This window comes from Anolis sagrei, chromosome 4 (assembly GCF_037176765.1).
Source record: "Anolis sagrei isolate rAnoSag1 chromosome 4, rAnoSag1.mat, whole genome shotgun sequence".
NCBI classification, from domain to species: Eukaryota; Metazoa; Chordata; class Lepidosauria; order Squamata; family Dactyloidae; genus Anolis; species Anolis sagrei.
In genome coordinates this window covers 110,525,380-110,539,444 of record NC_090024.1, presented here as the reverse complement: position 1 = coordinate 110,539,444, position 14,065 = coordinate 110,525,380, and the positions used below count along the sequence as shown (strand labels likewise).

The 14,065-nt window shown below is 39.7% G+C and overlaps 1 protein-coding gene across 1 annotated transcript in view; it reads right to left on the bottom strand.

Annotated features, from left to right (window-relative positions):
- The window catches only part of NEK7 (NIMA related kinase 7), an 80,100-nt gene that overhangs the window by 46,852 nt on the left and 19,183 nt on the right, over positions 1–14,065 (bottom strand). The window contains exons 4-5 of the mRNA XM_060774566.2: positions 5,434–5,496; positions 3,344–3,454 (exon numbers count right to left, since the gene is read on the bottom strand). Of these exons, the coding sequence (XP_060630549.1) occupies positions 3,344–3,454; positions 5,434–5,496 (174 nt within the window). The remainder of the gene's footprint in view (positions 1–3,343; positions 3,455–5,433; positions 5,497–14,065) is intronic.

Genomic DNA, 14,065 nt, shown 5'->3' with positions numbered 1-14,065 from the left:
GGGAAGGGAGGGAGACCTCATATTAATAAGTGTTATGTCAAATAGAAATATTCAGAAAAGAAAACAAAACCTTTATGTTGTAGGAAATGTAAACCTACAGAATTATTAATTCATAAGCAAAATATATACAATTTGGTTATAAATATTAACAGGACATTGTCAATCAATGTAGCAAATTTTTTCACCATCTTAGCTTAACCCTGTCATTGTGACAAGGAATATTCTTCAAAGCAAGCAGATAAATTTCCAGTAGTGTCTGGTAGAAATCAAAATAAATATTCCAAGATCCAAACAAAACAATATTTTGATGGCACAGGACAAAGATTACTTCAAAGGAATGAACTTTTATTATTTTACCCAACTGTTGAGAGACACTTTATTAATAGAATTAAAAACCAGAATGAGTTAATATGAAAAAGATTTACACTGGAAATAATTTTTTAAAAAATCCAATAGTGGTGTTCAAAAACAGCACTTGCATGGTATTAGGATAACCAACTAACTGTCAGCCATAAATTTAAAAGAGATTTAGTTTTGACAAATTTTGCACATTTTATTGTCGAAGGCTTTCATGGCCGGAATCACTGGGTTGTTGTAGGTTTTTTCGGGATATATGGCCATGTTCTAGAGGCATTCTCTCCTGACGTTTCCCCTGCATCTATGGCAAACATCCTCAGAGGTAGTGAGATGCACATTTTAGTGGCATGATATTACTCCAACAAATGTTCATGGAATGGGTGCTCTTAAACAAAACCGAGAGCAACACTCTTTGAGTTGTTTCACCCCCCCCCCTTTTTTTTTTTTTGCAAAGGCTGTCCAGAGGCAGGCATGTAGCCGGGGGGGGGGGGGGGGCTTGGGGGCCTTTAGCCCCCCCAAAATTCTCATGATGGTCCGCGAGAAGGTCTTACTGGTACATTATTTAAACGGTTATGTTTATTCATATCATGATCTGATCACCATGCTCATTATATCCCATATGCATGGGGGTATTGGGGTAACAATACAAAAAGGTTGGCTAGGGTAGACTCTCTTTCACTCAGACTCAGCCTCCCCCCCCCGAACCAAACTCAGCCCCCCCCCCCCCCCCCCGGAAACAAAATCCTGGCTACGGGCCTGCCCAGAGGCCTTTCTCCACTTTTCTTTTTTCTTCTTGTCTTTTTTTTTTTTTTTTGAGCAGCATCAGCATTGAGATGATTGTGAAGGAGGGCTGGAGAAACACAGACATTCAGTAGCCACTTTGAGTCTCCTCGTTTGAGAGAAAAGCAGGGTATAAATAAACATGATGGGTTTGACTGCAATAAACATTGCAATAAAACTTGAAGTGGGAAAGAATGGCTTATCTGACTTGGTTGTTTCATTTCATGTATGTGCATTGTTAGTTATGGGTACATGGTGAATTTCATCTCCTTAGCTTCTTCCTCCTCCTCTTCCTCTTTGCCTTCCTGCTCTTCTTCTCCCCTCCTCTTCCTCTCCTCTTTCTTCTCTTTTTATTTTCCCTCTTCCTCCTTCCCATCTTCCTCCTTCCCTCCCCTCTCTTCTTCCTTTCCCTTCTACTCCCTCTTCCCTCTTCTTCCTCCTCCTCCCTTGATTGCCCTGGAGGCATGGGGGAGGGAGATACCCCAAAAGCCACACCTCCTTTCCTTACTAAAGGGGTAGGGCTTGTGAAGGGGAATAGAAGGGAAAAGTGGAGTGGGGGGTTCTGGTGCTTCTGATGGCTTCTCTCCCCCCCCCCCACCTCTCCATAATCTCCCTCTCCTGAGAGCATGTCCTCAACCCTCTGTCACCCTACACACACAGTGAGGCTGTACGGGAGAAAGAGAATCACCTGTTTTTTAGCCAGAAAAATAGCTGAAATACGGGAGGAGTTGGTCACTGGACATGGTATGTTGCAACCAAGTCAAAGTATCTTAAACAGATATCTTTTGGCATAAGTTATTTCATTGATGACAACAATTAAGAAGTAGCATAAATATTGGAGGGTTTTTTGGCAAGTAGTTTTTTTAAAGTAGGTTTTTTTTTTAAAGCCGGTCTGAGTCCCTCTACCGAGGTTGTGAAGATCGGGATATAAAAGTTTTAAATAAATAATAATGCCAAATTTTGGCTTACAGAGATTAACTGAAAATAAAAGGAGGTTTCATGGTTTCATACTTTTTTCAAGACACAATTTATTCAACTTCTTGGGCACGTTTAAGCTATTGATCTCTATGCCTTGAATACCTGGAGAATTGAAATCTCTCTGGAATGTGTTATGAGTACTGGCCAAAGTACAATGATTAACTAATTTGTTAGAAAGCCTCCATTAACAGTAATGGAAAAAGGTAGCTAGCTTTCTTTCTTTTTTTCATTCCAAGACTATGACACTCAGGTTCTTGGTCTAAGACCAAAAATATTCATTCTAGCTCCAGCAATTCCCATTTTTTCCTAATCCTTAAACAGAGATAGTGAGATGCCAGTTTTCATAACCAAAATTAGTGACAAAATTGGAAATAAGGTAGCCTATCTAAGATCTGCATTACATGAATATAAAAGAAGGCCAGTTGACAAATAAACCAGCTTAATGAGATGGTAGAATTTGATTCAGGATTCTGAAGCTCTGGGCCATAATATGTGTTTCTCCTTTTAGAGGAGGCACATTACAAGCAACTCCAACTTTGTGTCTCCCAAAATTCTTAGATGTCCTTCAAGCCTCAGGTCCCCCATCCCCCAATATATATATTTTCAGTATCATCCAAAATATCACTTTAAGTCATTTCCATGTTGCACTATCAGCAAATTGTTGGATTCTGGGAACAACAGCCCAAGAAAGCAGCAATTCCAAGATCTGCAAAGATCTTGTATTCTGGGGGAAAACCTTATATGCCCCCGAGGGCTGTTTGTTTGCTTTGCATATACAACTTCAAAGCAAATACATTCTTGAGCTTCAACAGCTATTAGCAAAATTTTACAACCATCATGGAAAAAACTCTTGAAAGAGAACATTTATAATGGAACTACAAACAGAATATACAAGGGTGGCATGATGCCAGATCTGGAGTGTAAAGCTGAGCTCTTCTCTCAACCCACTTTTCCTTCCACTCGTGTACTGCCTATGCAAATAAAGTGCAAACTTTGGCAGACAGCTACACATGTGCAATTCTGACAAGTTGGGGAAGGATTTACACATCTGTAACCTGGACTAAGACTGGAGCTATTATTTCTATTTAGAATCTTTGACAAACCAAATTTAAAACAGTACCCAAATAATGTGATTCAAAAAGAAAGCAATAAAATATGAAAAATAATGTTTGTAGTAGCTTCAAACAAAGAACACATTAAAAAATCTGTTAGGAGAAATACAGCATACCTTGATCATTCTAGAAAGATCTCCAGCATCCGCTAACTCCAGCACTATATTTAGCTCATTGTCTTCAATAAATGATGCATAGTATTTGATTACATTTGGATGATTCAGTTGCTACAAAAACAAACAGATATTTTCATTTATTACTTGCTACACATCTTTTAAGCATCAATAAAATGGTGACAAAGGGTAACTATTAAAATATTAAATATTAAAATATGAAATATACATACCTATTTAAACTCAATACTCATGGGGGCATTTATTGTCTATAGTTTTTAAAGCATATCATCTTTTAGAACAAATTAGAAACCAATTTAGTCAAACCCCAAATTCATCTCGAATTTAAGAAGCCTGAGAGAGTCAAAGTAGATCTCACAGTATATTCATTCCATTATTGCCACCAATGTCTGAAACTAGTTCTTCTAGTAGCTATTTGATTTAACCCCTGCTGAATCAGGATTATAGAATCACAGAATAACAGAATTGGAAAAGACCCCATGGGCCATCTAGTCCAACTCCTGCCATACAGGAAAAGCACAAATTATCCCTGACAGATGGCCATCCAGCCTCTGTTTAAAAGTTTCCAGGGAAGGAGCTTCCACCATACTCCAAGGCAGAGAGTTCCACTGTTGAACAGCTCTCACAGTTAGGAAGTTCTTCCCAATGTTCAGGTAGAATCTCCTTTCCTGTAATTTGAACCCATTGCTCCTAGTCCTAGTTTCAAGGGCAGCAGAAAACAAGTCTGCTCCCTCTTCCTTATGACGCCCTTTCACATACAATGGGGGGGGGGGAGTATTTAGTCAGATACCAATTGTACAAGTTCTCCCACTTTAAAAGATGAGACAGGCCTGTAATTGGCATCATCGGTAGAGCTCAACTATGAGGGACAACATGAGAAAACGCATCCAGAAAATCACATTGTCTGATTTTTAAGGAATTTATTTGCAAATTATAGTGGAAAATAAGTACTTGGTCACCTACAAAAAACAAGCAAGATTTCTGGGTCTCACAAACCTGTAACTTCTTTAAGAGGCTCCTCTGTCCTCCACTCATTACCTGTAGTAACTATAGTAATGGCACCTATTTGAACTTGTTATCAGTATAAAAGACAACCTGAAGCAGCCACACTCCAAACTCCACTATGAGAGATATGGAAGTCCAAAAAATAAAATAAAAAATAAAACCCAGGTCTGGGGAAGAAGGGGTTTGATGTGCTTAACACAAATCTATTTTTTTTAAAAAACAAACACTTAGAGGTGAATTTAACCCAGTGTGTGTAGTTCTTGCATTGCTCAAGAATACTATACTCTGGTGGATTTTATTAGTGATTCACGTTAACATTTTAGCACTTCTCAATTACACAAACTGCTGTTTTTTCTTGGTTGCAAATCTACTCAAAGTTGATTGCTGGATCTGCCATACTACCCGAATGCTACTGACTGCACTATAAAATCTATGTTGCTGTTGTTGTTGACTATGATCTCTCCTAAAGGTGTTATGAATCTATGCAATGGGTTACAAATAAAAAAGTATATTCTTCCATGGTTCTTAACTACAATAATCTGTAAAGGATAAAAAGTTCTTGTTTGGTTGTATTTAAAAGCAATATATGCTCTGTATTAGGGTGAGGCATTTGTGTCCTCCAGATGTTACTGGACTGCTACTCCCAGCAATTTGGACTACAAATAAGATATGTTGCAGTGTGCATAGGAATTCATTCATGATTTTTTTTTCAAATTATAATTTGGCTCTCCAACAGTTTGAGGGACTGTGACGTGGCCCTCTGTTTAAAAAGTTTGAGGAAATTGTGATTTTTGCAGGGGATTTGTGTAACCAGCATCCTATGCACCTTCACCTTTTCTCTTTCCCCATTCAGATTTCTGGGGGGGGGGGGGACGGGACGGGACGGGACGGGGACAGTGGGCATTGGTCATGTAACTAATCCCCTTTCTCCCTATCCCTCCTTCACTGTGTATATGCAAATACAGGTATTCCAGAATCCACTGAAATCTAAAAACTTCTGGTCTCAAGCATTTCAAGTAAGGAGGCCCAACTAATTCACAGAGCTCTTCAGCAAAGTAAACATTTACCTTAAGAAGATCTATTTCTTTGATGCAATCTGCACGCGCTTTAGCATCCATTAAATCAAATATCTATTTAAAGAGAAGAAAACAGAAAAATGACTAAGTCAATGTAAATTCACTTGGTCTGTATCTTCAATATTTATTTTAAACCGAAAGTGCCTTAAAAGTAAGCAACCCACAGCATAAATGAGAAATTCCCAATCTGTGCACCATCAGAGGGACATTAAACTGAAAAAAGAAAGAAAGCTTCCTCTGAGCCCAAACAACTGTTCACAAAAAAGCTCCCCACCCACCTACTGCACATCTGCATGATATACTGCTCTGGTTTTGCCTCCTTCAATTCCGTCCTATCTTCATTGTGGGTGTAAATGAATAATTCAATCTGTGCCTACATACTGATGATGCTCCAGCAGAACAGCATGTTCTCAGGGGAGGCTCCTCACAGCAGGAGTGAAAATTTCACAGCTCTCTGAATGCTATATTATCACACTTAAACTCTCAGGAGCCTGAGCCAACACATCCAAATTGAAAGAAAGGTGGGATTTATAGTTCTGCAACATTGTGGAAGGCTGCACAATCCCACTTTGCCTCATGCAGTTAGTACTCTATATTCACCTCCTTCTGTTCATAAAGCAAATCAGAGGTGAATGAATGAACTAAATTTCACCATACAGTATGTGTGACTAGTACAAATCTTTTAGAACATGTAAGAAGTTTAAATTTGGAAAATTAGGGTTTCTTACCTAGATGACACTTAGGAAAAACTATCTGGAGTAATCTGAACCATGACATTTATCTTTGAAGTTAATTTAATATGACAATAACATTTAAAATGCTTATACAGGGTGAGGCAGCATAACTTCCTTTTTTCAAAAACTTAATAAAACCCATTGTATGAATCAGACATTTTTATTTTTTTATAATGTAGGTGCATACCTAAAGTTTTGTTTTACGTAGTTTTGAAGACCAAGTTAGCTAGGCGACATCCCCCGTTCTCCATACACTGAGTAAACAGATTTCTGGCGTTTGTCATGACTCTTGCCAGCATAGCAGGTGTTATGTTGGCAATTTCTTCCTGGATGTTGATCTTCAAATCTTGTAGGGTCCTTGGACGGTTCACATAAATACGGGATTTCAAAAAATCCCATAGAAAAAAATCACAAGGGGCCAAATCTGGAGAGCGGGCCAGCCACTCCAAATCCGCTCGAAAAGTAGGCCTCAACAGCAAAAGCATGCTCCTCACTGTTCCAACATATGATGGCGACTGAACTGTGTCAGGACCAAACTTTATACTCCTGCCTCTCGAACGAAACCACTAGCGCTCCGCTACGTCTTCAAATGACTGAATGGCGCAAATTGTACAAAAGGAAGTTATACTGCCTCACCCTGTATAACATTGAACATTTCTTTCAGTGTACATTATATGCTGATCACCCAGCACAGGCCTCCTGATATTTATGTAGCAAAATGTGTTAAGCTGGGGCCTAAAGTGAAACCTTAAAAGCCAGGGAGTTTCATCCTATGGATACCTGGAGTGTATACTTCAGTGAGGCACTGGTGCACTTTAATTGGCCCTCCTCAATGGAAAGTCCTGGTACTCTATAGGAAGTTGGTATGGCAGTTGAAGTGGAATCTTAGCACTATAATGCTGATGTGTGAATGAAGTTCAACACACACACAGCTACACATGAAATCTGTTGAGCACTATTGCTCGTTTTCAGTGCCTGACACAGGAAACAAAATGAAATGCCTTGTAGGCCTTCTCATCACCCTACTGAGATCTGTATGTATCTTGAGGTCCTTGAACATTCAATTCACAGCTCGAAGAAATATGGTACCTTTAATTTAGACTAAAGATCCAAATTGCAAAGCAAGGGCACTAAGAGACTCAGCCTCCCAGAGCCTGGGAGCCCACTTCTTCATTATTACACAAGCCCTCTCTAACAGTTAAGTGCAAAAGACAGTAGTGGTTTTATCCATTTTCCTTTTATAATTTGCTTCCTAAACCATGAGTGATGCTCTCCCTTACAGAAGTACAGCATGTCTAACTGAAATGCAAAATTGGGCCATGTTGAACAATCCTAACATGACCAAAAAGAGCAAGACCAAACAGGTCTGGCAACAAATGTTAACTGAAGAATCAAGATGCTCTCTAGATATCTCATGGGAGAACTATTACTAAATGCAATTTTAAACCAATCACATGGCTAAGGAATGCAAAAGGAAGGACAACGCCTAAGAATCCTCTCACCTCTGTGCCTTGCCAGTGTTAGGATAATAGAAAGCATAGCCACTGGGTTGCTATTTATGATCTATGGAGGAGGCTGAGTGGCAGAAGAGAAGAGTGGCAAGATAAGTCATATGAATGGAATGCTGAGAAAAAAAGTCTGACTAACAGAAAGGAAAGGAAGGTCTAGCACAGTATATTCAGGTTTGTGTGTGTGTATAGATATTTTAAATACTGAAAGAGAAGCTAGTGTTGATGGAAAACACAGAAGCAAAGGTTTATGACTTAGGGTTTAGAGGATACCTGGCAAAAGAAAAACGTTGCAACATGTGGCTGCTTTAAGACAGAGCCAGAATGAAAAACACGGTCTTGCTGAGAACACCCTGGCATAAAAATCTACAAAACCGGTCCATATGGTCACTTTCCAAGAACTTGATTACCTCTAAGAAAACACAGTGGGTGCATTCAGACTTACTGGCAAGAAGCCTCCACTCTCTGAGAGCTTCATGCTCCTGTGTACCAGGTCCAGTCTCCCTACCAGTGCGAGGCACTAACTAGTGTCAGATCCTACCCACATTTATAATTGTATGCTTATGCAACATGGAGTTTGGCCCAATACCCAGGACTGAGCTGGACAATCAAAAGACTTATAAGAAAAAAGTTGCTTGTTCATAGCAATTAGAGTTCAATGACTCACAAAAAGTGCTTGCTCCATAAAGACTGAATGTTATTACAACAGAACTACAAACATCAATAAAAACACCCAGGGTAATAGTCACATCCACAATTAAAATTTGAGAGCTCTAAATATTTACCTTAGAAAATTCAACATTTCAACAGAAATTGTGTCTGATCCAGTTAACTTCCCCTTCTAAATCACAATTAATTTCAACTTTATGCTCACATTCAGAAAGTAAAGGCTATCACTCTACGTCTTTACCTTAATGTTTAAATGCTTAAATGCAGGGTGTATATACAAAAGGATTTTACATACAAATGACAAATAAACAACAATATTAGATGTGAAATTCAGCAGTAGAAAACATAAGCAACCTGTGGCCCTGGCTTTTAAACAGCATGCAATCAATTTAGACAATGCTCACTACTGAAACAGCAAAAATGCCTGGACAGCACACATAATAATGATTTAGCAAGCTGCAAAAGTCTGACTAAAAGAGTAATTATCAAGTGAAGGCACACAACAAGAAAATATGCATTGATGGATACTGGGTTCTTGTGGTAAGGGCCCTCTGCCCACAGTTGCCAGTGAGCAACTATGAGGACCACACTTTGTGCCACCCAGCTACACATATTATACCATGGTTTTGCAAAATGGTGAAAATACTTGCTGTAAACCACATATGTCAAACTCAAGGCCCATCCAGTCTGCAATGCCATTGTATGTGGCCATTCAGATGCTGGACTACTATATTTCTCATAGACATCATGGCTAGAGCTGATGGGAGTTGGATACACTAACATCTGGAAGGCTTCAGTTTGCTCTGTTTTGTCAGGATAGTGGGGTTTGGATTAAGAGCTGTCCCCACAGTTCCTAGGTCATGAGAAAGTTCCTGAGTCAGGGGAAATGACTTTGGGTAATGCAGGGTAAGGCTACATTGAGGTGCCTTGTCCAGCATTACCCTGGATCGGTTTCATATGGTGTTTGGTTGCCGCAGGACGATCTTCATCTACATCAACCCTATTGGTTGGTGTGGATATGTTCTTAGTGGGAATTTTATCTATCACCCTTCCAGCAGTCCCCTTCAAGCTACATCATAAGGTTTCCATTAAAGCTAAGTGAAGTTCAAAGGAGGATTGTAAAAAAAAAAAAATTGAGTGCCAGCAAGGTGCTCTATGCATTTACTGAACTATAAGCATAGAAAACCCAGTGTGATGCTGAAAATAAGCAAAAGAATAGCAAAGTGTAAGTTCTTCAGGAAACACAAAACTCTTTGATGTATAAATCTATAAAGGAATAATTGTAGCAGGACATAGTGTAAAACTGTATTTGTTCCTCCCTACTCATAAGACTGTAGCACAGTATGACCCCCATACCTGCAGAATTGGGATCTGTGGCTTCAACTAGCCACATACGACAAAAATGTCCTCTCTGGGAATATCAAGGTCCTTTAAAAGATTCAGTGATATGCTTTCACTAGAAGATACAATAGTAGCCCTGGAAAACCCAGTAAACTCCTACTGGGTATACTTCTCTAAGAATGTCTAGGTCCTCAAAGGCAACTCTATAGTAACTCATAGTGGAAGACATACATTTCAATTGTATTCACTAACTGTTTCAATGATAAGTCTTAGAACATATCCCCCATTGATTCAGGGATCATACTATATACCCTTTTGGGGTTGCCAAAGAAGCACTACATCGTTTTTCTGTCCTCTCCCGATTTCATTTCTTCCCTCCTGAAAAGCCTCTTAGGCAACACAGGATGTCAATTTTGACCTACAAAAAGAAAGATGAAAGGAAAGAGTGCAGAAGGAGGAACCTGCCACTCCTGCTCACTCCACTTTTACAAGCATTTCCGGACAGCTTTCTGATAAGACTAGTCTCAGCTCCTGCCAGCTCATGCCCAAATGAGGCCAAGTGCTACTTGTTTACTCCCCGGACTAGACAAAGGACATGTAGACACTATCATGGTGGTTCTCAAACTCTGGCTAAGTGTTCGGGATTTCAGCTCCTAGACTCTCTTGCCTGGGAGGGCTTCTGGAAGTTCATAACACCCGGAGGCTAACAGTTTGAGAATCACTACACTAGAAGATCTGGGAACTATTCTGTCTAATCCATCAGAGCCAACATCTCCACTGCTTACTCCAAGGCTCGCTGTGCCTCCATCTATGCTACTTGTTGTTAAGATTGGGTTGCTGTGAGTTTTCTGGGCTGTATGGCCATGTTCCAGAAGCATTCTCTCCTGATGTTTTGCCCACTTCTATGACAGGCCTCCTCAGAGGGTGTGATTCTGGCCATGAAAGCCTTCAACAACATATTGCTAAGATTGTTTCTCTGTTCTACTAAACCTACATGGGAAGCCACATGCCAATGGGCAAAATGTAGCAGAAGGCATATCCAAAAAGGGAGGAAGGAATTCCCTCTTATCAGCTGCTCACTAGCCTTCATTGGAGCAGCAGAGGGCAAGTAACTGTGAGTGACATTTCAGCTTCACTTTCCTTGTTGTCTCCCACTTCCCTTGTTTAGTGAATCACTGAAAGGGGGATAGTCAATGGACAAAGTTGTTGTAGGGCAGGGGTCCTCACACTTTTTAAACAGAGGGCCAGGTCACAATCCCTCAAACTGTTGGAGGGCCGGATTATAATTAAAAAAAAAACATGAATAAATTCCTATGCACACTGCACATATCTCATTTGTAGTGCAATACAATAATTAAAATAAAGAACAATTTTAACAAATATAAGCTTATTAGTATTTCAGTGGGAAGTGTGGGCCTCCTTTTGGCTGATGAGATAGGATTGTTGTTGTTGTTGTGTGATTTCAGGCCATTTAAGAGCGAGGGCCGGGTAAATGACCTTGGGGGGCCATAATCAGCCCTCGGGCCGTAGTTTGAGGACCCTTGTTATAGGGTGAGGTTTAACCCTAACTTCGATGCAATTTGTTTCCCTGCAAAACTGCTCACTAGAAAATAGGTGAGCAGCCAAACATTCAGCAAATTGGGTTGTTGTACGTTTTTTTCGGGCTATATGGCCATGGTCTAGAGGCATTTTCTCCTGACATTTCGCCTGCATCTATGGCAAGCATCCTCAGAGGTAGTGAGGTCTGTTGGAACTAGGAAAAGGGGGTTTATATATCTGTGGAATGACCAGGGTGAGACAAAGGACTCTTGTCTGCTGGAGCTAGGTGTGAATGTTTCAACTGACCACCTTGATTAGCATATAATGGCCTGACAGTGCCTAGAGCAAACTTTTGTTGAGAGGTGATTAGATGTCCTTGTTTGTTTCCTCTCTGTTGTTGTGTTGTTATAATTTTAGTGTTTTTTAATACTAGTAGCCAGATTTTGTTCATCTTCATGGTTTCCTCCTTTCTGTTGAAATTGTCCACATGCTTGTGTATTTCAATGGCTTCTCTGTGTAGTCTGACATGGTGGTTGTGAGAGTGGTCCAGCATTTCTGTGTTCTCAAATAATATGCTGTGTCCAGGTTGGTTCATCAGGTGCTCTGCTATGGCTGATTTCTCTGCTTGAAGTAGTCTGCAGTGCCTTTCATGTTCCTTGATTCGTGTTTGGGCAATGCCGCGTTTGGTGGTCCCTATTTATTTATTTATTTATTTACTGCGCTTATATACCGCTGTTCTCAGCCCGGGGGCGACTATGTAGATTTGTCCACAGCTGCATGATACACGGTAGACTCCTGCAGTAGTGAGAGGATCCCTCTTGTCCTTTAGTGAGGTTCCAACAAACCTCACTACCTCTGAGGATGCTTGCCATAGATGCAGGCGAAACATCAGGAGAGAATGCCTCTAGACCATGGCCATATAGCCCAAAAAAACCTACAACAACCCAGTGATTCTGGCCATGAAAGCCTTCGACAATTCAGCAAATTCTACTGCATGCATACTATTATCTGTATATGCAGGACCACAGGAGATTATTTTTTTAAAAAAGAACAAAATGAAATTACCATACCTGTGAGCTCAAGACTACTTTGTGTGATGGACGTTTCCAAAGCCACACTCATGCATTGCTTCCCTTACTTCTACTTTGACTCGGTTTTCTTAGATTTAAATTTTGCAGTGAAAAAGGCTTAAGCTAAACCTTTCTATAGTAATAAATGGATATGTATTCTGACAAAAGGCATTGTTTTGGCACAGAATGAAGATCAGTTTGCGGAGGGCGGGGAGACGGGAGAGAAAGTTTGAAGCAACTTTTTAAAAAGGACATTCTTTCAAGTTTATCCAAGCAATGCACAGCATCTGGAACTGATTAAATAAATTGCCTTCAGAGAATTTCAAAAAACCAGATTACTGTTTAAGAGAAGTTGGTCTTTGTTTGTGGTTTACTATGGAAGAGGCCATTAACACACTATTAATAATATTGTGTTACCATTTCCTTCAACAAACTTTAAATGTTGCAAGCTAGCAACTTTGTAACAAATACATCGATTCTCTTTGGTTAATATCCACCAACAAAAGAGCTTCAGATCCTTGGGACCAACGTCAGCGTCTTAAGCTAGGTGTCACACTTCCTAATACCTGTTATTTTCCACAAGGGCTTTGTAATCGTAAGTGCTCCTAAAACAAACTCATCTATTTCACTTAACATATATGGTACACCTAAACTCTCCTGAAAACAGTTGTTCAAGTACTAATGAGGGAGAAGGGAGTCACAAAGACCTTTTAAAATGTCCTAAAGCAATTTGTTCCCACACTGGGAAGTGAACGAAAAGTGACATACCAAAATAAATATCCCATTTGTTTTGCTACTAGTTCATTGCAAAAGATAGCTATATGCAAATATTTCTGAATCCAACAAAACATTAAGAAATACAGTTTGAATACCCTTATCCGGAATTCCCAATACCCAAAATACTCAAAAATCCAAAATTGCCCCACTGATTTGCTGAGATGGTGACATCTTTGCTTTCCTTTGGTTCACTATAAACCAATTTTGTTTCATGCACAAAAGTAATAAACATATTGTGCATAAAATTACCTTCAGGCTATGTATATGAAACATAAATTAATCTTGTGTTTAGACTTGGATCCTGTGTCCAAGATATCTCATTATGCAGATGTATACAAATACAGGTATTCCAAAGCCGAAAACACTTTCGGTACAATCATTTTGGACAAGGGATATTCAGCCTATATTATAAAAGGAAAGGAAAGATCAATTGCTAATCAGCAACATCTTCTCTGGGTTGTTTTAGGTTTTTTCGGGCTATATGGCCATGTTCTAAGGGCATTCTCTCCTGACGTTTCGCCTGCATCTATAGCGAAAGGTCAGGAGACAATGCCTCTAGAACATGGCCATATAGCCTGAAAAAACCTACAACAACCCAGTGATCTGGCCATGAAAGCCTCCGACAATACATTGAACATCTCTGTCCATGAACACAAAGGGGGGTGAGGATCTAAAGGTCAGGGTCGAGGTACTATTTCCAAGAGGCAACAAGGCAAGGAATTGTTAAGGAGGAGATCAAGAAGGCAACAAAAAAGGAACAAAAAGCAATGATGCCTCAAGATTCAGTATTTATTTCTTTTAATCCAACAACTGAATGTAAATCTCATCTTTTGAAGTCATATAAAATAAGTCAGTTAACTTAAAAGGGCAGCCTTTTTGAAACACACCAACTACAAGGGATTCTGTTCTCTTTTCTGCAAAATTTAGTATTGGTGTTTGATCTTGCAGAGCAATAGTCTTTTTATCCAGAATGTATGAATGCCAA